Source organism: Anomaloglossus baeobatrachus, chromosome 9 (genome assembly GCF_048569485.1).
Source record: "Anomaloglossus baeobatrachus isolate aAnoBae1 chromosome 9, aAnoBae1.hap1, whole genome shotgun sequence".
Classification (NCBI taxonomy): domain Eukaryota; kingdom Metazoa; phylum Chordata; class Amphibia; order Anura; family Aromobatidae; genus Anomaloglossus; species Anomaloglossus baeobatrachus.
Genome location: NC_134361.1, coordinates 37,824,559 through 37,849,164, shown reverse-complemented (window position 1 = coordinate 37,849,164; position 24,606 = coordinate 37,824,559). Strand labels below are relative to the sequence as shown.

Below are 24,606 nucleotides of genomic sequence, written 5' to 3'. Positions count from 1 at the left end.
CGTGGACTACAGGGGGCTCAATGCTGTCACGGTCGCCGATGCGTACCCAATGCCACGCATCGATGACCTGCTCGATCAGTTGGCCGGGGCTCAGTACCTGACCATCATGGATCTGAGCCGGGGATATTGGCAGATCCCCCTGACTCGCAAGGCCAGGGAACGCTCTGCCTTTATTACCCCATTTGGACTGTACGAGTCCACGGTGATGCCATTCGAGATGAGGAATGCCCCTGCCACTTTCCAGCGGATGGTCAACACCCTGCTCAAGGGACTTGAAGGGTACGCGGCCGCGTACCTGGATGACATTGCCGTCTTCAGTCCCACCTGGGAAGATCACCTAGAGCATCTAGCACAGGTGCTCAGGCGGATCCACCAGGCAGGTTTGACCATCAAGCCGGGAAAGTGTCAGCTGGCCATGAGCGAGGTCCAGTACCTCAGTCACCGGGTAGGCGGGAGAACACTGAAGCCCGAGCCTGAGAAAGTGGAGGCCATCGCATCCTGGCCCACCCCCAGGACCAAGAAGCAGGTGATGTCCTTCTTGGGGACCGCTGGGTACTATAGGAGGTTTGTTCCATGCTATAGTAGCCTGGCAAAGCCCTTGACGGACCTCACCAAGAAGAAGCTGCCCTCTGCAGTCGATTGGACAATGGACTGCGAGACAGCCTTCCGGGCCCTAAAGGACGCCCTGTCCAGCCCGCCCGTGCTACAGGCAGCCGACTTCACGCGGCCGTTTGTAGTACAGACCGACGCCAGTGACTTCGGCCTCGGTGCGGTGCTCAGCCAGGTGGACTCTGCGAGCCAAGAGCACCCAGTCTTGTACCTGAGCAGGAAGCTGTTACCAAGGGAAGTGGCCTATTCCACGATGGAAAAGGAGTGCCTGGCCATAGTGTGGGCCCTGCAGCGTCTGCAACCCTATCTATACGGGCGCCACTTCATCGTGGAGACGGACCACAATCCCCTCAGCTGGTTGCACACCGTCTCTGGGACGAATGGACGGTTGTTGCGATGGAGCCTTGCGCTCCAGCAATACAACTTCACCATTCGCCACAAAAGGGGCCGGGACCACGGTAACGCAGACGGGCTGTCCCGACAAGGAGAGGTCGCGGACGGGCGCACGGGGGAACACCGGAGTGTGCTGCCCCCTAGCGCCCTCAAAAGGGGGGAGGTGTGAGGTAAATCCGGAGATATGACGATAAATCATGATATTCAAGTTATGTCAGGAAGCCCTCTCCTGGTGTCACCCCCCCTTTCCTTCACACAACTCCTTCAATCAGAAAATTTACCACAGGGATAAACGGTTTGTTTAGCAGATAGGTGTCAAAGGAACTGGTCTGTGTTCCACTTACACCTCCAACGGCCATCTCCTGTGATATGGAGATTAGATGATGTGGGAACAATGGACACAGGATGACTCCCTGCCGTGACCCTGTGGTAGGGGCTGCTATCTAATTAGCAAGGCTATGGAAGTATCCAGACAGGACGACTCCAGTAAAAAATGGTTCATATCTCGCAAGCCATATTTCCGATAAATATGGCAACCATAAAAATGGTGTCTCCGCATGCGGACGATGCTGGCACACCCTTTTTATGGGAGCAGGACCTGGGGAAATACCCCAGGCGTGATATCAGCCAATGGGGAACTAGTAGACAAGTCATGAGTCCTCTCGTTCTGTAGCTAAATTCATAACTGTCACAATGAGAGCGTTGGCGTCTGCCTACGACGCTCCCAGGCCAAGTTATGGCCATATCCCCTGTTGTGGATATTGTCCATAACTCCAGCCAGGGGTGGAGCAGTGCTCCCTCTGAGGTCACTAAGGTAGGAGGGGACCTGGATTTGCCCAGGTTGATAACCCTACTTCGGCCATTTTCCAGTGTTCTTTCGCCGGGGGTCACGTGTAGGAAACATCTGTGGGAAGGATCCTAGAAACCTGGTCTGCAGCGCCCCCCTGCGGCCAGACGCACAAGGTAACTGCTGGAACTGTGTATGCCTGTTTGTAACCCATGCTTTGATTGTAACTGTACTCTGACATAACTGTATATTCTGTAGATTCCCTATTGTATATATTGTAGTTTCTAGTGTGCTTTAGGCTGATTAAATTATATAATTAATCTTGGGCTGTTCTGTTATCTCGATCTTGAATCCCACGTCTGTGTGTTCGGCTAATTGTTACCGTGAAGCGGTTGGTGGCAGCGAGTTGTGCCAAGGATTATTGTGGGGAGGCCAGTGAGATTCGGGGAGGTTTTATATATTCCGCCCGCGGAGGTCGGGGGAATATATACCCTACTCTCACCGGGGACCCTTCAATAATCGGCATAAGTAGTATAGCGGCCTCCTTGCTTATCGTCGGGCAATTCCATAATTGGCCTGACTATAAGAGGGGCGCTAGAGAGCGCGTCACGTGCTCTGTCTGTCGGTCGGGAGGTATAAAGGAGGGGTGACCCCCACTTGTTACCCCCCGATTGTGACGTACTGGTAGCCAGTGCGGGGGATTTCTGAGTGACCCCCCCGGTGGTTCGTGACAACAACCAAATATAAGTAACCATTAAAGAAAATACAATAATTTAAGCAGAAATAAAGACAACACTGCTCATAAGAGCTAACAATCTACAATGGGGTGAGATAGGAGTTACACAATGTACAGTTGCTTATTTGCAATGACGATCCAGCCATTTTGAAGAAATGGAGAATGAGCCAGTCACCAGCTAAAGGGGGCATGAGCCAGAAATGGGGGCATGAGGCAGTCACCAGCCAATGGGGCATGAGGCAGTAACCAGCCAATGGGGGCATGAGCCAGAAATGGAGGCATGAGGCAGTCACTAGCCAATGGGGGCATGAGGCAGTCACCAGCCAATGGGGTCATGAGCCAGAAATGAGGGCATAAGGCAGTCACCAGCCAATGGGGGCATGAGGCAGTCACCAGCCAATGGGGCATGAGGCAGTCACCAGCCAATAGAGGCATGAGCCAGAAATGGGGGCATGAGGCAGTCACCAGACAATGGGGGCATGAGGCAGTCACCAGACAATGAGGGCATGAGGCAGTCACCAGCCAATGGGGCATGAGACAGAAATGGGGGCATGAGCCAGTCACCAGCCAATAAAGGCATGAGCCAGAAATGGGAGCATGAGGCAGTCACCAGCCAATGGGGGCATGAGCCAGAAATTGGGGCATAAGGCAGTCACCAGCCAATGGGGGCATGAGGCAGTCACCAGCCAATGGGGCATGAGCCAGAAATGGGGGCATGAGCCATTCAGCCGTCAATCTTTGTGATGCTTTTGGGTACAGTGGAGTCTGACAGAGAATTACGTTCTGAGAAGTAGTGAAGGGGCTCTGTATGAATTATCTTTGATTAGGGAGTGTGATAGGCCACCCTAAGAAGATGTGTTTTTAAGGAGTGTCTGAAGCTGTGCAAGTTGTGGATCATCCTAGTTTCTTGGGGTAGAGCATTCCAGAGCATTGGTGCAGCTTGGGAGAAGTCTTGGAGCCGGGAGTGGGAGGTTCGGATTAGTATGGATGTTACTCAAAATGTTGCTTGCAGAGCATAGAGAACGGGTAAGGAGATAGACAGAGATGAGTGTGGAGAGGTGGGGGGTGCCGCACTGTGGAGAGCTTTATGAGTGAGAACAAGCAATTTAAATTGAATCCTATGATGTATGAGCAGCCAGTGCAATGACTGGCACAGAGTGGAAGCGTGCGAATAGCGGTTAGCCAGATAGCTGACCCTGGCTGCTGCATTAAGGACGGACTGTAGAGGAGAAAGTCTAGTTAGGGGGAGACCAATTAATAAAGAATTACAGTAGTTAAGGCGGGAGTGGATCAGGGCCACAGTGAGAGTTTTTGTAGTTTCCATGGTAAGAAAGGGGCGGATTCTAGAGATGTTCTTCAGGTGCAGAATATTGACCATTACATCAAGCTGAAAGGGACCCTCAGGGGAGGAGACATCTCTCACAGTCTCTTAGCCAATCAGCATTTCTGAAAACACTGGTTGTGATGCTGATTGGCTGAGTGCAGCTACAAAGTTATTTTATACCTTATCACTAGAGTCCTTTTCAGCTGAATGTCATGCAAAGTACTTAGCAAAAAGATAAAGTCATCCGTAAGATTCCCGTAGAGGCTAAAATGCTTTAAATTTAAAAAAAGAAAGCAAAATGGAGCTTTGCCTTAAAACATTTGGCATAAAGGATACAGTTTTTTTTATCTGAAAACCGCAGAAAATCAAACATTTGTCTCATTTTAAGTGCAAGTTTATTATCAATTTACTTGTGTGGCTCACTCCTCTGCCTGATCTCCCGTCCCTGGCAGGAAATGAAAGAGAATAGTGAGAGGGGCTCCCTGTCAGCCCTGGCCCCTCGGAGTAATTAGTATACAAGACACAAGCAATACTGTCTGTGTCAGCCGTCCGGCTGGCTGCTGGCATTGCTTTTCTCCCACTTCTCATTAGGAGATGTTTTTTTTTTACTTCAGCTTTTACCAGTTGTCCCACTTTCTATTTTTTTTGTCTTTTAATTAGTCAGTGCTTAAAATACTTCTAACTTTGCAGATTTCCAGATAAACACTTTAAGGGGTTATTTGAGATCAGCACCACTCTTGTTTTTCTACTGTGCCTGGTATTTCTGCTCCAAATCATTCACTTAAAAGTGGCTAGTGGCTGTTCGATCGCTTCTGCTGATCATAGTGATGCTCTCTGATCAGAAGAAATGCTGCTCTCCAGTGACTGCAGCACTCTCATGAATCATGACAGTGTCAGGGGTCATCAGCTGACCCCGTGCTGTCATGACAACCAACTGGCGCGCCATGATCGTGTCACGGGGCCGCCAATGGCGGTGGGGAACAGCTCGATCTCGATCCCTGCCAGAGCATGCTAGATCGTGCTGTCAAACCTTGAGAGCGCAATCTAATCGGTTAACAGGCACAGGTGGATCTCCGATCAACCCGTGCCTGTTAGCCACACATGTCTACTTATCAGATCTGCCGATATGTGTAGGGGAAGATGTGGGTTTACCGCGTAAGCCCATTTCAAAGAAAGGGAGGCCACCTACAACATATATATATATATATATGTATATATATATATCCTAGGTCATTAAGATGATAAACTACGTCCTATGTGTACAAGACACACATTAGCTCGGTGCCAAGGTTATGTTTGCATTTTCTCGCTCACAAGAGATTTATGTTTCCCTTGATAGTTCCATCTGGTCCCCCTCAAAATGTCACTGCGATAAAGAACGAGACTTTCATCATAATCACATGGAGGGAGCCGAGTGCGCCACTGAATGGTTTACTGAAGGGTTACAAACTGGCCTATCAAGTGAAGGACCAACCGGAGGTACAAAACCCAAACCTAACCCATGTGCCTGATCTATGTGTCATATGTGAGTTGTGTGTATGGATGTGATGTCTTCGTCCACACAGAGCAGAGTTCGAGGTACTGCTCCTTCTTCCATGTTGTCATCTCAAATAATATGCCCCTCCAGCTTCTTCTCCTGTATCCTTGCCCCTGCATCCAGAAGCATAACCTGAAGCTTTGAGGTCCAAGAGCTACCATAAACCATTGATGAGATGTATATATATATATATATATATATATATATATATATATATATATATATATATATATATACATATATATATATATACAGTGCCTACAAGTAGTCTTCAACCCCCTGCAGATTTAGCAGGTTTACACATTCGGAATTAACTTGGCATTGTGACATTTGGACTGTAGATCAGCCTGGAAGTGTGAAATGCACTGCAGCAAAAAAGAATGTTATTTCTTTTTTTATTTATTTTTTTAAATTGTGAAAAGTTTATTCAGAGAGTCATTTATTATTCAACCCCTCAAACCACCAGAATTCTGTTTGGTTCCCCTAAAGTATTAAGAAGTATTTCAGGCACAAAGAACAATGAGCTTCACATGTTTGGATTAATTATCTCTTTTTCCAGCCTTTTCTGACTAATTAAGACCCTCCCCAAACTTGTGAACAGCACTCATACTTGGTCAACATGGGAAAGACAAAGGAGCATTCCAAGGCCATCAGAGACAAGATCGTGGAGGGTCACAAGGCTGGCAAGGGGTACAAAACCCTTTCCAAGGAGTTGGGTCTACCTGTCTCCACTGTTGGGAGCATCATCCGGAAGTGGAAGGCTTATGGAACTACTGTTAGCCTTCCACGGCCTGGACAGCCTTTGAAAGTTTCCACCCGTGCCTTGCCTCGTAGCTTGTCCGAAGAGTCAAGGCTAACCCAAGGACAACAAGGAAGGAGCTCCGGGAAGATCTCATGGCAGAGGGGACATTGGTTTCAGTCAATACCATAAGTAACGTACTCCACCGCAATGGTCTCTGTTCCAGACGAGCCCATAAGGTACCTTTACTTTCAAAGCGTCATGTCAAGGCTCGTCTACAGTTTGCTCATGATCACTTGGAGGACTCTGAGACAGACTGGTTCAAGGTTCTCTGGTCTGATGAGACCAAGATCGAGATCTTTGGTGCCAACCACACACGTGACGTTTGGAGACTGGATGGCACTGCATACGACTCCAAGAATACCATCCCTACAGTCAAGCATGGTGGTGGCAGCATCATGCTGTGGGGCTGTTTCTCAGCCAAGGGGCCTGGCCATCTGGTCCGCATCCATGGGAAGATGGATAGCACAGCCTACCTGGAGATTTTGGCCAAGAACCTCCGCTCCTCCATCAAGGATCTTAAGATGGGTCGTCATTTCATCTTCCAACAAGACAACGACCCAAAGCACACAGCCAAGAAAACCAAGGCCTGGTTCAAGAGGGAAAAAATCAAGGTGTTGCAGTGGCCTAGTCAGTCTCCTGACCTTAACCCAATTGAAAACTTGTGGAAGGAGCTCAAGATTAAAGTCCACATGAGACACCCAAAGAACTTAGATAACTTGGAGAAGATCTGCATGGAGGAGTGGGCCAAGATAACTCCAGAGACCTGTGCCGGCCTGATCAGGTCTTATGAAAGACGATTATTAGCTGTAATTGCAAACAAGGGTTATTCCACAAAATATTAAACCTAGGGGTTGAATAATAATTGACCCACACTTTTATGTTGAAAATTTATTAAAATTTAACTGAGCAACATAACTTGTTGGTTTGTAAGATTTATGCATCTGTTAATAAATCCTGCTCTTGTTTGAAGTTTGCAGGCTCTAACTTATTTGCATCTTATCAAACCTGCTAAATCTGCAGGGGGTTGAAGACTACTTGTAGGCACTCAATGTATATATATATATATGTGTATATATGCACTATATATATATATATATATATATATATATATATATATATATATATATATATATATATATATATATAAAAAATAGGAGAGGACTCCCTTACACAACAGGACCTATGTGTAACCTAAACTTTCGAACTTTTAGTGTTTACTATCAAGAGGCTTGATTTTCACTATGATCGTGCCCCCTCTTTAAAGACCACGCCCCCTCCATGCTCTTTGCCCGCCCCCGCGGATCTATCCTGACATCATGAACAAGAAAATGTCCAGAAATGGCACTTTCCAGTATATTTCAGTGAACTGGACAAAAAATAGAGGGCACCAAGAATTATTGAAGGGATCAACCCCGTGTATGCCAAAAGAAAGCAATGAAAAAAAAAAGAAGAAAAGAATCATGAAGATACCAGGGGATCACACCATATATAACCATAAAATTATTTATTTAATGAATATTCCAAACACACACAAATGATTAGAAATATTTAAAAAGGCCAAACAGCCATAACAATATATATATACCAGCCAAAAGTTTATAATAAAACTACCCTATCTGCCTGAGCAGAGTACTTCATGTAATAAAAATATGCAAAATACAGTTAGATCAAATGCAAAAAAGGTGCAATAAATGTGTACAATGAAAACCAACAAATGGTATGAATCAATATATAGACCTCTATGTGGGTTTGTGATGAAATAACCATATAATTATGTAACAATGCAAAGGCATAGTAAAAAGACCATAGTACCAGCACAGCAAAATAGGGAAAAAGAAAAGTCAATGGTAGAGACATAAAGATCCTGCATGATAGAGAAAAAGCAGTTAGGGAGTAGAGGTACACACAACACGTTTCACCACTACATGTGGCTTCATCAGGGACTAGGTGCCTAATTGTATATATATTGACATAGCAATGCAAGCACATATTAAAGAGACCTTAGTACCAGTACAGCAAAATAGAGAAAAAAATAGGGAATGGAGGTATACCCAATGCGTTTTACCACTACATGTGTGGCTTTATCAGGGACTAGCTGCCTTAGGGTATATTATATATATTGACATAGCAATGCATACACATATTAAAGAGACCCTAGTACCAGTACAGCAAAATAGGGAAAAAGATGAGTCAGTGGAAGAGACATGAGTTACCGACATGATAGTGAAGAAGCAGTTAGGGAATAGAGGCACAGCCAATGCGTTTCGCCACTACATGTTGCTTCATCTGGGGCTAGGTGCCTAGGGGTTTATATATTGATTCATACCCTCTGTTGGTTTTCACTCTACACATTTATTAGATCTCATTACATTTGATTTATGTGTATTTTGCATATTTTAATTACATGAGATACTCTGCTCAGACAGTTAATTTAATTATAAACTTTTGACCAGTGTATATGTTGTTCTGCTCCTTTTTAAATGGTTTTAATCATGTGTTTTTGGCATATTTGTTAAATAAAACATTTTATAGTTCTTTATTGTGATCCACTGGCATCTGTATGCTTCTTTTCTTATTTTTTTCATTCCAGGACATTTCAGCAGCACCCATGAGATATCACAACTTATCCGAGAGTCCTGTAGGTCTCCTCTTTTTCTAAAGCCTTCCAGACATTCCCAGATAGTTAGTAATTATGGACCTTTAGTGTCTATATAGAACCTCATTATCCGGCCAGTTTGGTTCAGTTGTGTGTATATATGTCTTCGTCTCGAGTGATTGTTACTTTACTAGTCGTCTTTGCGTCTCTGTCCCAAATGTGAGTTTGTTCGTAGTATATACTGAGCTTAGCTAGAATATCTATATATTACATCATATACTCAGAGTAGAGTTTTTACTGCACAGGTCGTGGTAGATGCTGGTCTTAATAATGAGGTGATACTTGAGATGTTGCAGCCGGTGGACAACCTGACTGTTCGGCTCTCCTCTTACACAGTCTCTGGGGATGGTCCTTGGAGTGATTCTGTTGTTGCTACAGTCTCCAGCTATGGTAAGAACTTTAGTCAACGACTCGATATTCTACGTTGTATGTCGTAAAGTGTTTTCTGATGACTGATGAATATCAATTTGCTTTTTTTTCAGATTCTCCTCAAGGTGAGAAGCACAAGAGCATCTAGAAAGAACTCATGATGTCTTGATCTCGATAATTATGGATATCCAATCTTATGAGCTTTAGAGAATGGGTTCCCTACCTTCTGTATATCCTATACATACCATGGCCCAAGAGGGTATTCGGGTATCTCCATATTGCAGAATGTATGGTTGTAGCCTTTGATGGGGAGAACTTGGCCGAGAAACAATGAGAAGTGCCACCATAGAGTATGTTACTCTTCAGGGTATTCGGGTATCTCCACATTACAGAATCTATGTTTGTAGCCCTTGATAGGGAGGACTTGACTGAGCAATATTGAGAAGTACCACCATAGAGCATGTTACTCTTCAGGGTATTTGGGTATCTCCACATTGCAGATAGTGCTTGATGAGGAGGACTTGGCTGAGAAACATTGAGAAGTACCACCATAAGGCCGCTTTACACACTGCGATATCGGTAGTACCGATATCGCCAGCGTGCGTACCCGCCCCCATCGGTTGTGCGACACGGGCAAATATCTGCCCGTGTCGCACAACATCGCCCGGACCACTACTTACCACTACTTACCTTCCCTGCAATGTCGCTGTGACTGGCGAACCGCCTACTTTCTAAGGGGGCGGTTCGTTCAGCGTCACAGCGACGTCACAGCAGCGTCACTAAACCGCCGCCCAATAGAAGCGGAGGGGCGGAGATGAGCGGGACGAACATCCCGCTCACCTCCTTCCTTCCGCATTGTGGCCGGGAGGCAGGTAAGGAGAGGTTCCTCGTTCCTGCGGTGTCACACAGAGTGATGTGTGCTGCCGCAGGAACGAGGAACAACTTCGTTACTGCTGCAGTAATGATATTTGAGAATGGACCCCATGTCACCGATGAGCGATTTTGCACGTTTTTGCGCCGATGCAAAATCGCTCATAGGTGTCACACGCAACGGCATCGCTAAAGTGACCGGATGTGCGTCACAAATTCCGTGACCCCAACGAGATCACTTGAGCGATGTCGTAGCGTGTAAAGCCCACTATAGAGTATGTTACTCTTCAGGGTATTTGGATATCTCCACATTGCAGATAGCCCTTGATAGAGAGAAAGTGGCTGAGAAACATTGAGAAGGACCACCGTAGAGCATGTAACTCTTCAGAAGGTTGATGGTCCACAATTTTACAGCTTTCTTCTGTTTACTCTTAAAAAAGTAGAAAGTATCCAAAGATCACATTTCTACTCTATGTTCTGCTGTATTAGGAGAGACAATCTTCAATAGCTACAAATTTGAAAATCTTGTGTTTCCTACCCACTTTTCGAATGCATTGTAGAGTTGTCCTAAATCTCTCTTCCCAAAGTGATCCAAGTCAATAAAAGACTCTAGAAAGAAGTTCTGTATTTTTTTTTTACAGCCTTCAGAGATGATACAGCTTCATCCCCTTTCTCCTGGCATTGGTGGTACATTATGCTGGTGGCTGCTGTGGCTGTTTTCGGTGCTATCCTAGGTGCAGTTTTCCTTGCACGCTTCCGAAAGAAGGAGACACGTTATGGGTGAGTGAAGACATTGCATTACATCAATAAGGCCTAAGGAAGACATTGCATACAAGGCAATAAGGCGGTTTTTCTATGTTAATGTTCAGAGAGGCCTTTGAACCAACGGTGGAGCAAGGAGAACTTGTGGTTCGGTACCGAGTGAGGAAGTCTTACAGTAGAAGAACCACAGAAGCCACCTGTAAGTCTGCCTCTCCTTCTGTCTAACCAACCTTGCATTTGGTCACTGATCTCCAAAATAAGGGCTTCTCATTGAGTATTCTTCGCTAGTGGTACGATCTGAAAGCCAGAGTCCAACCATGGATCTGAAGGCTTCCAAACTATGGGAATATCTGTAGAAATAAGGTTCAGATGTGAATGAATATAGCCTTATGTAACTCCTAAATATTTATGACTTGCGGAGTACGCCAGATGTCAGGATAGCCCCCCAGTGTACAGACGACGGGGTCTACAGTACTGGGAATTAGCACAGGGATAGGTGGGGCCGTCTGCTCGACCAGATTGATGGACGTAAGATTCGGAGAAGTCTGCAGAGAATCTGTTCATACTCCATCCACTTGGCTGAACATCAGGAAATTCCTGCTCATGTTTTGTGCTGAATAACATTGGGATCCAGACCGCTCCATGGTTACACAAAGCCCTTTCTCTAAGCAATGGCTTCCTCCATGAAGTCAATCTTCTGGGATGAGCAGAAGGGGGCTGTTTTCGAAGAAAGTCATTGTACAAATTTTAATGAGCAACTATTGCAAAACCGATAAGCCTATTAAATTTAATATTTTCCAGTCTAGACATCGCTTCTTATTGTGTTAGTAAATTTACAATCTGGGAATAGTTTTCATTTTCATACCAGTTAGACGGCTTAAAAGTTATTAAAGTTGGTTTTAGTATTGTAGTTTTTGCATTTAGGACAAAAGTCACATTAGCTATGTCCATCCTTTTTCTAAATAGATGAAAAATTCTGTACCAAATTATTCTTAAAAGTGATTGTCACGCTGTACTCTAAGATGTACAATAGCAGTACAGCGCAGTAATGTGGGACTGAGAGGATTCCGGAAACTATCTGAGAAGGTAGTTAGCTGGTAAACCACTAGGGGGCGTAAAAGTGGAGGAAACGTATGAGCAGGGAATTCCCTAGCAGAGGTAATACAAGTCAAGCCCACCAGATGGCAGTAGAATCGTCAGAAAGTCGTGTCACAACATGAGGTCTTGTAAGTACACAAGGGCAAAGTCTAAACGTAGTCAGAGGGAAGCAAATAGTCAGTAGCCTGGAAATCAGAGCCTAGAAGCGAGGGGGAGTGGGAAGACAAGACAGAATTAGGGTAAACAGATAAGGAACGAACAGGGAGACAGCGGGAGAGACACTGATGGAAACAGACAACAGAGGAGGTTAACAGGTCAGGTGAACACGGAGGTCAGGAGGGGGCAGGGCAGACAACAGGTCACTCAAGAGCAGAACACAGCAGAGCCAGAAATATCACTGGCGAAGTCCAAGAGAAACAGTGCCCTAATAAAGCAGCCTGACCTCCAGAACGAGGCAGAAAGGATTAACCCCTAACGTGACCTGCATCAGAAGTGAAACTAAAAAAAAGGCTCAGCTCCAGCTGAGCCAGGAGTCAATCATGACAGTGATTTTTAATGATTTTCAAGACTGGACAGAGAGAAGGGATCAAAAAATAGAACAAAAGAATTAGTATTACTTTCCTCTCTAGTCCCTCTGCACTCTAAAGCTGCCGATCCAGTGTTCTCCATCAGGACCAGAAGTGATGATATCCTGTCACCTGACCCTGTGGTCAATCAGTGGCGTCAGAGCAAGGTGACTGAATGGAGGGGATGTCGTCACTGTGAGTCAGGTGACTAAGGGCGTGAGATGTCATCACTTCCATTACTAACAGTGACCACGGGATGGCACTAGAGTGACAGTGGATGGGAGTGGTAAGGAACACCTATTTATTTTTCTTATAATGACCCTTTCCCTCCAAACAGTTTTTTTCTTAAAGTAATAGAAACCCATTTTAATATAGTTCCATAGAAAAAATAAAAAAAAATTAATTCTTAATATGGCTTTATAAAAGTCTAAACTCTAGCGATCAGACATGGAGTTACAAATACCCTTATTAGACAAAGGAAAAAGAGATTTTCCGGCTCACCTAATCTGGAAACACCCAGAAGCCATGGATAGTGCACGGAGAAGAAAGGAGTAGCCAGTCCTTGTAGCAATAATGGAAAGGGAAATCACCAGCACTTGAATCCAGGCAAATTTCTTAAAATGAAAAATTCTTTATTTTCGTGTCATTAAAAGTCCATAAAATGGTGGTTATGCCCTGTAACAGAGGCATAACCACCATTTTATGGACTTTTAATGACACGAAAATAAAGAATTTTTCATTTTAAGAAATTTGCCTGGATTCAAGTGCTGGTGATTTCCCTTTCCATCCTTATTAGACAAAGTCTTTAAAATAATATCTTGCTGGCATACAGTCACCGCTAAGGGACTTACAGCATGCTATCTATGCTGTGTTCAGGTGTTTAGGCTGGGTTCATGTGTTTAGGCTGTGTTCACATATTTAGGCCTGCGACACACATCCGTGCTGCCGGCACGTGTTTGTCATTTTTTACACGTACCGGCGGCACGGAGACACGTTAACCAATGCTACCCTATTGTAGCAGGCACACACACGTAAAACCACACGGAACGTGTGTCCGTGTGCGTTTGTACGTGTGTGCGTTTTTCAAAGCGCTGACATGTCAGTGATTTCTCCCGCAGCACGGGTGTCACACGGCCCGCACCCGTACCACACGGGTGTAGTGTGGATGCGGTCCCGTGTGACACGCGCCGGAGAAAACACACATGTCAGTGAAAAAAAAACAAAACATTAACTCACCTTCTCCAGCCCTCCTGTCTCTGCCGCTGCTGCCTCTTGCTGCCGACCGCCGCTCATTATTCTCATTGAATATTCACTTCAATGCCTGGCAGCAGCAGCAGCGGGGAGACGGGAGGGCTGGAGACTGAGGATCAGCACCATGGACAGCACCGCGGACATCAGGAAGGACCAGGTGAGTATGTTATTTACCGGTTCTACCGTACGTGTGCTATCGCGGATAGCACACGTAGAACACACGTGTCACGCACGTACCAGAGACACGTACTTACCTGCTTGCAACACGCAGGGAAAATACGTGTCTCTCGGCACGTGCGTGAATTTCACGTGAGTGTGGCAGAGGCCTTAGGCTGTGTTCAGGTGTTTAGGTTGTGTTCAGGTATTTAAACTGCGCTCAGGTATTTAGGCTCTGTTGAGGTGTTTCGGCTGAGTTCATATGTTTAAGCTGTAGTCAGGTGTTTAGTAAATGTTCAAGTGTGTAGGCTAATTTCAGATATTTAGGTTGTGTTCATGTGTTTAGGCTGTGTTCAGATTTTTAGGCTGTGTTCAGATATTTAGGCTGGGTTCATGTGTTTAGGCTGTGTTCAGATATTTAGGCTGGGTTCATGTGTTTAGGCTGTGTTCAGATATTTAGGCTGGGTTCATGTGTTTAGGCTGTGTTCAGATATTTAGGCTGTGTTCATGTGTTTAGGCTGTGTTCACATATTTAGGCTGTATTCGGGTCTTTAGGCTGTGTACAGAAATGTAGGCTTTGTTCACATGTTTAAACAGTTGAGCAAATTGAGAATGGAGCATTAGCTAGTGTCACCATATATTCAGAAAATCAATGCAAATTTTAATCCTAAAATGTAAATATTCACTTTTAAGGTACAATTATGTATTAAAATATGGAACCCACAAGATAGTTTTGAGTGTAGGAGGTTAAATGTCTTTAGTCTGAACAATATTTTCCATGAAGTAAATAATTGATTGTCCCTACATTCCAGTGAACCGGCTGGGAATTAGTGATGACCTTAAGGAGAAGCTCCGAGACGTTATGGTCGATCGGCACAAACTAACACTTGGCAAGACCCTTGGAGAAGGTAGGCAGAGTCACCGGATATGTTGTAAGGAGATCAGTACTGATGTTATTTACTTTACCAAATTATCTACCTACTTTTTTTTAATATTGTGTTTCCTCGAAAATAAGACAGGGTCTTATATTATTTTTTGGGTCCAAAAGACGCGCTAGGGCTTATTCTCAGGGGATGTCTTATATTTTCCCATGAATGATAATCCATATTTGTTCTTGAACAAAAAAACCAACTGTAATACAAATCTAATCATCCTCACATTCTGGGACATCAACATTTTGTGTTAATCCTATTACTGGTTCTGATGCACATTTTCTTATCTGATCCGCTGTTCTCGTGGTGCAGAACCCGTCCTATAGTGGTGGGTACAGACCATGTTTATAAAGGTTTAAATTACCTGTTCTCTATGTACTGCTAAAAGAAAGCAGACACCCCCGAAAAGAATTGCACTTACCAGACTCCAAACAATTAGAGTTGGGAAGTGAATGGGCTCTCACATACAGGTCTGTGTCACTGTCAGGTCCCCCTGTGTTCTACAGCGGTTGGCTCCCCCTGGTGACTTGAAGCAGTATCACACCCGCGAAGTGATTCTGGTACCCAATTGGTTTGTGAGAGCTACAGTGCAATGCAGTTGGAATGGTGAGGGACCTGACAGCGATGCAGATCTGTGTGTGAGAGCCCATCCACCATTAGCACTTGCCAATTCTACTTGTTGGTCTGGTGAGTGCATATTTTTTTTGTGGTGGTGTCTGCTTTCTTTTGGGGGTCTCTGCTTTCTTTTGGGGATGTCTGCTTTTTTTTGGGGGGGGGGGCTGATTTCTTTTGGGGATGTCTGCTTTCTTTTATGAAGAATCCTGCTGTATTCTTAAACTTTTTTAGATGCTTGGACACTTCCTTACAGAACCTTAACTATGGCTTATTTTTGGAGTAGGGCTTATATTTTAGGCATATTCAAAAAAGCCTGAAAAATCCTACTAGGGCTTAATTTTGGGGAATCAGGGTATTTATATTGCATCCCCTTGTCCACATGTCCTGTTAGGGTATATAGGTGTCATTGTTGGGACCCTTTTCAAATGAGCGCTCACAAATTGCAAACCCAAAGTGACCATGTTTTACATGGTAACTCATTCATCTGAATGGGAGATGATTCCTACTACATTTACCAGCAGTTTTTTCCATCTAAAACAGATTTGCACAGTGGAAATGTCCTCTGTAAGGAGAATACGAATAAGAATTAAATCATGAGTGAAAGAATCACCTATATGGAGGGCTAATTCACATTTTTGCAATTTTGATGTCTGTTGCAAGCTAATGACCAAAACAGAGATGGTTTGTGATGGCAGCCTGAGGACTAACAATATCTTTAAGTCTTCCATCTTTGAAAACCAATAAATCAAATGGAATGAAACCGGTTTAAATGCCGCGCTAGACACCACAGATGCTGTAGATAAAAAGATTTTCTTTATTTCATAATTCTACGCGTTTCAAAGGCATCTCCGCCTCCTTCTTCAGGAACAAAAATGATGATTTTGTTCCTGAAGAAGGAGGCGGAGATGCCTTTGAAACGCGTAGAATTATGAAATAAAGAAAATCTTTTTATCTACAGAATCTGTGGTTTCTAGCGCGGCATTTAAACCGGTTTCATTCCATTTGATTTATTTATTAACTGCTCCCCGGGACCGCTGCTAAACCACTATAATCACTCACATGCGACCATAGGGTGTTGTGACTGGCACAACCCTACCAGGTGAGTGTGTCTCTTTCTGTCTCTCTACCCTCATACCGGGTAAGACCCTAATGCACTTTTTTCCCCTACAGCTTTACAAGATCTTTGAAAACCAGTTAAGACCAATTTAGATCTGCTGATAATTGGGGAACAAATTTTCATTGGATCAATTGTTTCAGCTCATCGACTTGTCTAAAGTCCTGACAAATTAGTAAAATACTAATTTGCTGATTTATGAGGTGCCTTCAAAATCATTGTCCTCAGCAGCAATCTCTTTGTGTAAAAAGGTAATGTGCTGCCGATAACATGATATTCTCTCAGCCCAGAATGATCGTATCCACCAGAGCAAAGTCCTTAAGGTTGTCTGTCAGAAAAATCATGTGTTCAAGACTCCTAGTCCAATTAATGTGTATATATATATACAGTGCCTACAAGTAGTCTTCAACCCCCTGCAGATTTAGCAGGTTTGATAAGATGCAAATAAGTTAGAGCCTGCAAACTTCAAACAAGAGCAGGATTTATTAACAGATGCATAAATCTTACAAACCAACAAGTTATGTTGCTCAGTTAAATTTTAATAACTTTTCAACATAAAAGTGTGGGTCAATTATTATTCAACCCCTAGGTTTAATATTTTGTGGAATAACCCTTGTTTGCAATTACAGCTAATAATCGTCTTTTATAAGACCCGATCAGGCCAGCACAGGTCTCTGTAGTTATCTTGGCCCACTCCTCCATGCAGATCTTCTCCAAGTTATCTAGGTTCTTTGGGTGTCTCATGTGGACTTTAATCTTGAGCTCCTTCCACAAGTTTTCAATTGGGTTAAGGTCAGGAGACTGACTAGGCCACTGCAACACCTTGATTTTTTCCCTCTTGAACCAAGCCTTGGTTTTCTTGGCTGTGTGCTTTGGGTCGTTGTCTTGTTGGAAGATGAAATGATGACCCATCTTAAGATCCTTGATGGAGGAGCGGAGGTTCTTGGCCAAAATCTCCAGGTAGGCCGTGCTATCCATCTTCCCATGGATGCGGACCAGATGGCCAGGCCCCTTGGCTGAGAAACAGCCCCACAGCATGATGCTGCCACCACCATGCTTGACTGTAGGGATGGTATTCTTGGGGTCGTATGCAGTGCCATCCAGTCTCCAAACGTCACGTGTGTGGTTGGCACCAAAGATCTCGATCTTGGTCTCATCAGACCAGAGAACCTTGAACCAGTCTGTCTCAGAGTCCTCCAAGTGATCATGAGCAAACTGTAGACGAGCCTTGACATGACGATTTGAAAGTAAAGGTACCTTACGGGCTCGTCTGGAACGGAGACCATTGCGGTGGAGTACGTTACTTATGGTATTGACTGAAACCAATGTCCCCACTGCCATGAGATCTTCCCGGAGCTCCTTCCTTGTTGTCCTTGGGTTAGCCTTGACTCTTCGGACAAGCCTGGCCTCGGCACGGGTGGAAACTTTCAAAGGCTGTCCAGGCCGTGGAAGGCTAACAGTAGTTCCATAAGCCTTCCACTTCCAGATGATGCTCCCAACAGTGGAGACAGGTAGGCCCAACTTCTTGGAAAGGGTTTTGTACCCCTTGCCAGCCTTGTGACCCTCCACGATCTTGTCTCTGATGGCCTTGGAATGCTCCTTTGTCTTTCCCATGTTGACCAAGTATGAGTGCTGTTCACAAGTTTGGGGAGGGTCTTAATTAATCAGAAAAGGCTGGAAAAAGAGATAATTAATCCAAACCTGTGAAGCTCATTGTTCTTTGTGCCTGAAATACTTCTTAATACTTTAGGGGAACTAAACAGAATTCTGGTGGTTTGAGGGGTTGGATAATAAATGACCCTCTGAATAAACTTTTCACAATTTTAAAAAAAAAATAAAAAAAGAAATAACATTGTTTTTTTCTGCAGTGCATTTCACACTTCCAGGCTGATCTACAGTCCAAATGTCACAATGCCCATGGACATACACACATACATATACATACACACACATAAACACACACATACACACACATACAGTACATACATACACACATACATACATATACACACTTAGCTTTATAAATTAGATTTATATAAACTGGTAAATAATACCCTTCAAAAAAACTAATAAAATCAACAAAAATGAAATAAAAAATTGCTATTGCCACATCTGTAACGACCTGAAATGATCCCATTATTTATTCCCTACAGTGAAATTAAAAAAATTACAAGTTGAAAAGTACGAGTTGTTACCCAGAAAAAAACAAGCACTGGGAAAATAACAAAGTTATAGCTCTTGGGATGCAAGGATTACAAAATAAAAATAAATGCTTGAAGGTTAGAACCCAAAATAGAGCGGTCTCTGAGGGAGCCGTGACGTCACGCTCTCATCCTGGCCTAAAGCCATGATCTTGACGAAGAACCTCTGTGATTATTACTCTGATTGTGGTCGTTATTCATAAGACTTGTTCACACTGGCAGGTTTCTGCCCATAATTATTGCTGATCAATAATGAAATTAATTAATTGGCGCTGGTTAAAGATTATTGAACCCATTGTCCGCAGCACATGCTAAGCTGTACCACATTCAACTATCATTATAGAGGATGCAATAAACTGCGCAATCAGCCGATGATCAAGCCTCCAGCTTTGTCTTCCGGTGTAAAAGTCTTAGTATTTTTAAGACTTTCCTAAGAGGGGCTATTTATTTACACATGGCAGGGAACCATGACAGAAGTCTTTAAAGGTTCATGTGACCATGAGAGAGCTCCCCCGAGGTTTCTCCTGCTCCTTCCTTTTCTAATTTAGTCCTTCTAAATGAACATCTTTATGAAAATATGAGAAAAATCTGCAAGAGCAATTACTGCAACTGTGGCTATAAAGCAATAATGTCCATAAAATGCGTCACATGGAGAAACACCTGCACCTCCTTAATCTATTGGTATTACTATGGAGTGATAGCATGTTCCAATCATTTGGAGGGTTTTCTACAGGCTTTTGGAGTGTGTCTATGTGAATATTTGTCTATTCATCCACAGACTGACTCGTAATGTCTGTTCTAGTTCATTCGAAAGCTGTTGGATGGCGTTCAGGTGCAGGTTCTGTGCGACCACCATGTTCTTCCACCCCAAACTCCCCAAACCATGTTCCTCATGACTATACTATGCACTGGGCACAGTCAGGGTAACAGAATAGGGCCTTCTCCAAACTGTTCTGAAACCGCTAGAAGCTACAATTGTTCACAAAGTATTATGCTGAAGAATTACATTTTACTTTCACTGGAAAAAGGGCCCAATACTGACCCCTGATAAACAAGCCCGATAGCATTATCCCTCCTCCACCAATTATTACAGCAGGCACAGTGCAGTTAGAAGGGTAACGTTCCCCTGACATTCACCAAACCCGGACTCATCCATTAGACACCAGATAGAGCAGTATGATCCATCACTGTACTTGCACTGAGTGAGGCCACAGCCATCAAGTCGGATTCTGGCTGGGAGAATGCATATCGCATACTCGCAGCCATGTGAGCGCCATTCCTGGCTCTGACTCCAGAAAATACTCACAGCGCACAGTGCGTACAATGTGAAAAGTCACAAATCTGTAGTCACATAGAGGGACACACGGAGTAACTGCAGACTTTTTAATTTAGGTCGGACAACCCCTTTAATACCAGAGAGGTCTTTACTCTGCAGTAATGGAGTCAGCAGAGCATTGGTGACTTTTCTGCCCTCTGCTCCTCAGGACTCTGTCCCCCACTCTGTAACGTTACAGGGTCTCAGTTTTGTAGCTGAGTTGCTGCGTTTCCTCCACATCTCAATAATATCACTCACAGGTGATGGGGGAAGATTTAGGAGGAAGAAATGTCGTGAACGCATTGGTTACATCTGTGGCTCCTATTACAGGGCTGCGCTGGTATCAGTGAGCTCTGCTCTACTGGCCATTTACCCACCTCACATATTAGTAAAGGCAGACGGCATGGCAAGGGGCGGATGTTATGTACCAGGGGGCGAAGGGTCGAATGTTATACACCATGTGGTCAGGGGTGGGATGTTATACACCATGTGGTGAGGGGTGGGATGTTATACACCGGGGTGATGGGTGGGAGGTTATACATCATGGGGTGAGGGGCCGGATATTATACAACGGGGGTGAGGGACTGGATGTTATACACCATGGGATGAGGGACCGGATGTTATACGCTGGGGGTGAGGGGCTGGATGTTATACAATGGAGTTGAGGGGCTGGATGTTATACAATGGGGTTGAGGGGCCGGATGTTATACACCATGGGATGAGGGACCGGATGTTATACACCATGGGACGAGGGACCGTATGTTATACACCAGGGGGTGAGGGGCTGGATGTTATACAATGGGGTTGAGGGGCTGGATGTTATACAATGGGGTTGAGGGGCTGGATGTTATACACTGGGGGTGAGGGGCCGGATGTTATACACCATGGGATGAGGGACCGGATGTTATACACTGGGGGTGAGGGGCAGGATGTTATACACCATGGGATGAGGGGCCGGATGTTATACACCGGGGGGAGGGGCTGGATGTTATACACCGGGGGTGAGGGGCAGGATGTTATACACCGGGGTGAGGGGCCAGATGTTATACAATGAGGTTGAGGGGCCGGAAATTATACAATGGGGGTGAGGGGCAGGATGTTATACACCATGGGATGAGGGGCCGGATGTTATACTCCGGGGGTGAGGAGCCGGATGTTATACACTGGGGGTGATGGGGCCGGATGTTATACACCATGGGGTGAGGGGCCGGATGTTATACACCGGGGGTGAGGGGCCGGATGTTATACACTGGGGGGTGAGGGGCCAGATGTTATACACTGAGGGGTGAGGGGCCGGATGTTATACACTGGGGGTGATGGGGCCGGATGTTATACACCATGGGGTGAGGGGCCGGATGTTATACACCGGGGGTGAGGGGCCGGATGTTATACACTGGGGGGTGAGGGGCCAGATGTTATACACTGAGGGGTGAGGGGCCGGATGTTATACACCGGGGATGAGGGGCCGGATTTTATACACCATGGGATGAGGGGCTGGATGTTATACACCGGACGGCCAGGGGGCTGGATGTTATACACCGGGGGTGAGGGGCTGGATGTTCTACATTGGGGGGCCAGGGGGCTGGATACTATACACTGGGAATTATGGGATTGAACGATGAACTAGAATTCGCTGCTTAAGCAGTGTGTCCCAGTAGGTATTTCCCCCTATAATACATTTGCCCGCACTATGTGGTCAGTCTTTCTTCTGTATGGAGCCGCAGTGATTGATTCCTCCGATCTATTGTGAGGTCCCGGTTCAGTTAATGTCGTGTCTGGAACCAGTTACTTTCTGTAGGAAGCAAAGTAAAGTAGATTCTCCTCCGGGACGTCCGATGCAACTCCTCTTTTCCCTCCGTCTTTCCCATCGGAGCTGGTCTCTGCTGCCTCGTCCGCGCTGTGTTTTCCTATGTGTGGGAACAGTAACACGAGCCGAGCGGCTCCACTTCCGTTCTATGTCGTATTCTTCTCAGTCTGGAAAATCTATCGGAAAGCCGCACTTGGTGTAATGGCTTCCTCCAGCTTCCTCCCGGGGATCTGATCTCCAGCCAGATTAATCTTCAGCTATTGACTCGCCCACCCCAGGGCTATGGGACACCCGGTGCCGGGCCGGACTAGTCCGGTGGTAGTCAGTGGTGGCTGGGCCCGGCTCCGTGGCCCTGGTGGGTGTCAGTAGTTTATGTGGCTTGCTTGTTAATGTTTGTGTTCGTGACGCCACCTGTGGTATGCGGCTACTGAGCCGCCGCTGCTGTGTGAAGCCTCCGGGATGGTGTTGTGGCAGCAATGATGGGACTGCTCCCCACAGGTGGAGCAATGCCCGGGGCACAGTTGGTGCTTGTAAGTGTCTATGCAGGTGGAATAACAGAGACGAGTCCAAAGGTGCAGTTCCAGTTCTTTTACTCACAGTTTCTGTCACACTTGCAGGGACCCTCAGACTGCTGGGACCACTGTCAGGGACCTCCGCCGTTTCTGGATGGTTCCGAGCGTGAAATCCGGTTCCCTCTCTTTAGTGTCCCTTTTTCTGCTGACTTCACTAGCCTCGCCTTAGGTAGATGGACTTGGCTTGGCCTCCATTACAGCCTCCAGGCTGGGGGGTCACCTGTCGGCTGATTACCCCTTTTCTGAAGATCTGCTCTGGGTTCTGGCCCTGGGAGCTTGCAATTCCCTGGGCCTCGGTTTTTACTGTCTGGAGACTGTCTTTTCACTCCTTCAGTATCTAGGGACCGTCCCCTGTCGCAGCTGATCGCTCCACTGATGTCGCTGTGGAACGGGCCACCGCAGCCTGTAGCTACCCGTAGCGCCTCTGGGCCCTCGGCAGCGGTACCCAACAAGGACTGCTCGTGGCACCTTCCAGGACTACCCGTGGCCCTGCGATCCTTTCTTCTCTTCTACATGCTCACTCCTCACTCTCCCACTCCCTGAGCGAACTGACTAAACTTCACCTTCCTGTCTCTGTCTGCTCTCCCTGGCTCCTCCCACCTCCCCAGTTGCCAAGCTGTACCCTATGGGAGCAGGGATGGGTCTTACAGCCCCTCTCAGCATGCAGCATGGGAGGGTTGCCTGCCACTTTCCCTGGTCCTGTGTGTCCCTAGCAATGGGTGTAGTGTGAATTTACCAGGGGACCGGAGTTCACTCTCTTCCTCTCCCAGAATGGGCATCACACCGCAGATGGGGTGCAATGACCTGTGGCGACGGAAGCCTCAGGGGCGCCACACTCCCCCACAGCAAATCCCAGCACGTCCTCGGGCTGAAAAACAACAAAAACATATGGAGACCTGCAAAACATTTTTGTATGCAATAACATAACCTGTAAAACATTTCTTCCCTTTATGGGAGGCATAATCACTTTAACGTTGCAAACTTCTTATAAAGAAACTATGGGTGCACTTTCAGTTCATTGCACAGTTTGGGCACTTCCCCCATAATTCTGGTAGGGGGCACAACAGGTGCAACTTTATACATTTCTGGCTACAACAAGTCCAGTAGCCCGGCAGTTCGTTTCAAACAATCAAAGTAACATCTTCGACCAGCCATTAAGTCCAATGGCCTGGTTGCATCAGACATAACACCAACATACCAGCCATTAAGTCCAATGGCCTGGTAAAACATAAAACACATACTTCACACACCAGCCACCAAGTCCAGTGGCCTGGCATGACATGACACCTAACCATTCACCGGGGCCCACACTCCAGTTCAGTGGCCCGGTAGCACATAACAGGGGGGTGACATCTTCAAAAAGAATCAGGGACAGCACAGTAGGAAGGGGTGTCGTCTTCGAAAAGAAGCAAGGGCAAAACACGAGGGACTTCTTCAAAAAGAATAAGGGGCAGACAGGGGCTATTTACAGTTTGGCAGCTCTTCATCTTCCTTACTCTCTAGGATAGATGTCAGGATCCCACTCCGGCACGGCTCTTGGCAGCAGGTCCGCTGATGAGATCATCGTCTGGGTCCCTTGAGCACTGGTCCCTGACCTCCCGCGTTGTCCTGCAGCCTGGGTTGGAGTGGGGCTGCCTATAGGCGTTGCACGGCGCCGCTGTAGAGGGCTGCTTGTCTGCAGGGGGCTATTGCTGTGGTCTCTAGGGCCCTGCTTCAGCCGGGCACCCTGCATCACGCACGCCATGGAGATCCTGGTTTGCGTCTCCTGGGCAACGGTGGCGGGCCGGCTGCAATGTTCTGCGGCCTGGGTCTGTCTGGGGGTGGCGCTGCTGCTTGGGGAGATGCTGCGCTCTTGTGCTGTGCGGCGCCACTCTGGCTCTCCTGGGGCCGCTTCTCCCTGCACAATGCGCACATGCAGCGCATACCACCCGCGGTCCCCCATCAGCCGGGTATACTCCACCTCATCACCCAGCTTGGCGTCGCGGCCTGGGTGGCCTCTGGGCAGGTGCTCCTCGATGTCTCTCCGTGCTACAAACACGTCCTTGCCCAGGCCAGGCTCCCGGATGAAGCCCCAGCCACCTTTCTGCCGGAAATCTACAACAGTGCCCCGTTTCACTGGGCACTCAGCTCCCTT

General features: G+C 46.1%; 1 protein-coding gene across 1 annotated transcript in view; it reads left to right on the top strand.

Annotated features, from left to right (window-relative positions):
• AXL (AXL receptor tyrosine kinase) overlaps positions 1-24,606 on the top strand; it is a 125,454-nt gene that overhangs the window by 85,313 nt on the left and 15,535 nt on the right. Inside the window, exons 8-13 of the mRNA XM_075323553.1 lie at positions 5,189-5,328; positions 9,090-9,234; positions 9,327-9,338; positions 10,725-10,863; positions 10,953-11,044; positions 14,729-14,824. Of these exons, the coding sequence (XP_075179668.1) occupies positions 5,189-5,328; positions 9,090-9,234; positions 9,327-9,338; positions 10,725-10,863; positions 10,953-11,044; positions 14,729-14,824 (624 nt within the window). The remainder of the gene's footprint in view (positions 1-5,188; positions 5,329-9,089; positions 9,235-9,326; positions 9,339-10,724; positions 10,864-10,952; positions 11,045-14,728; positions 14,825-24,606) is intronic.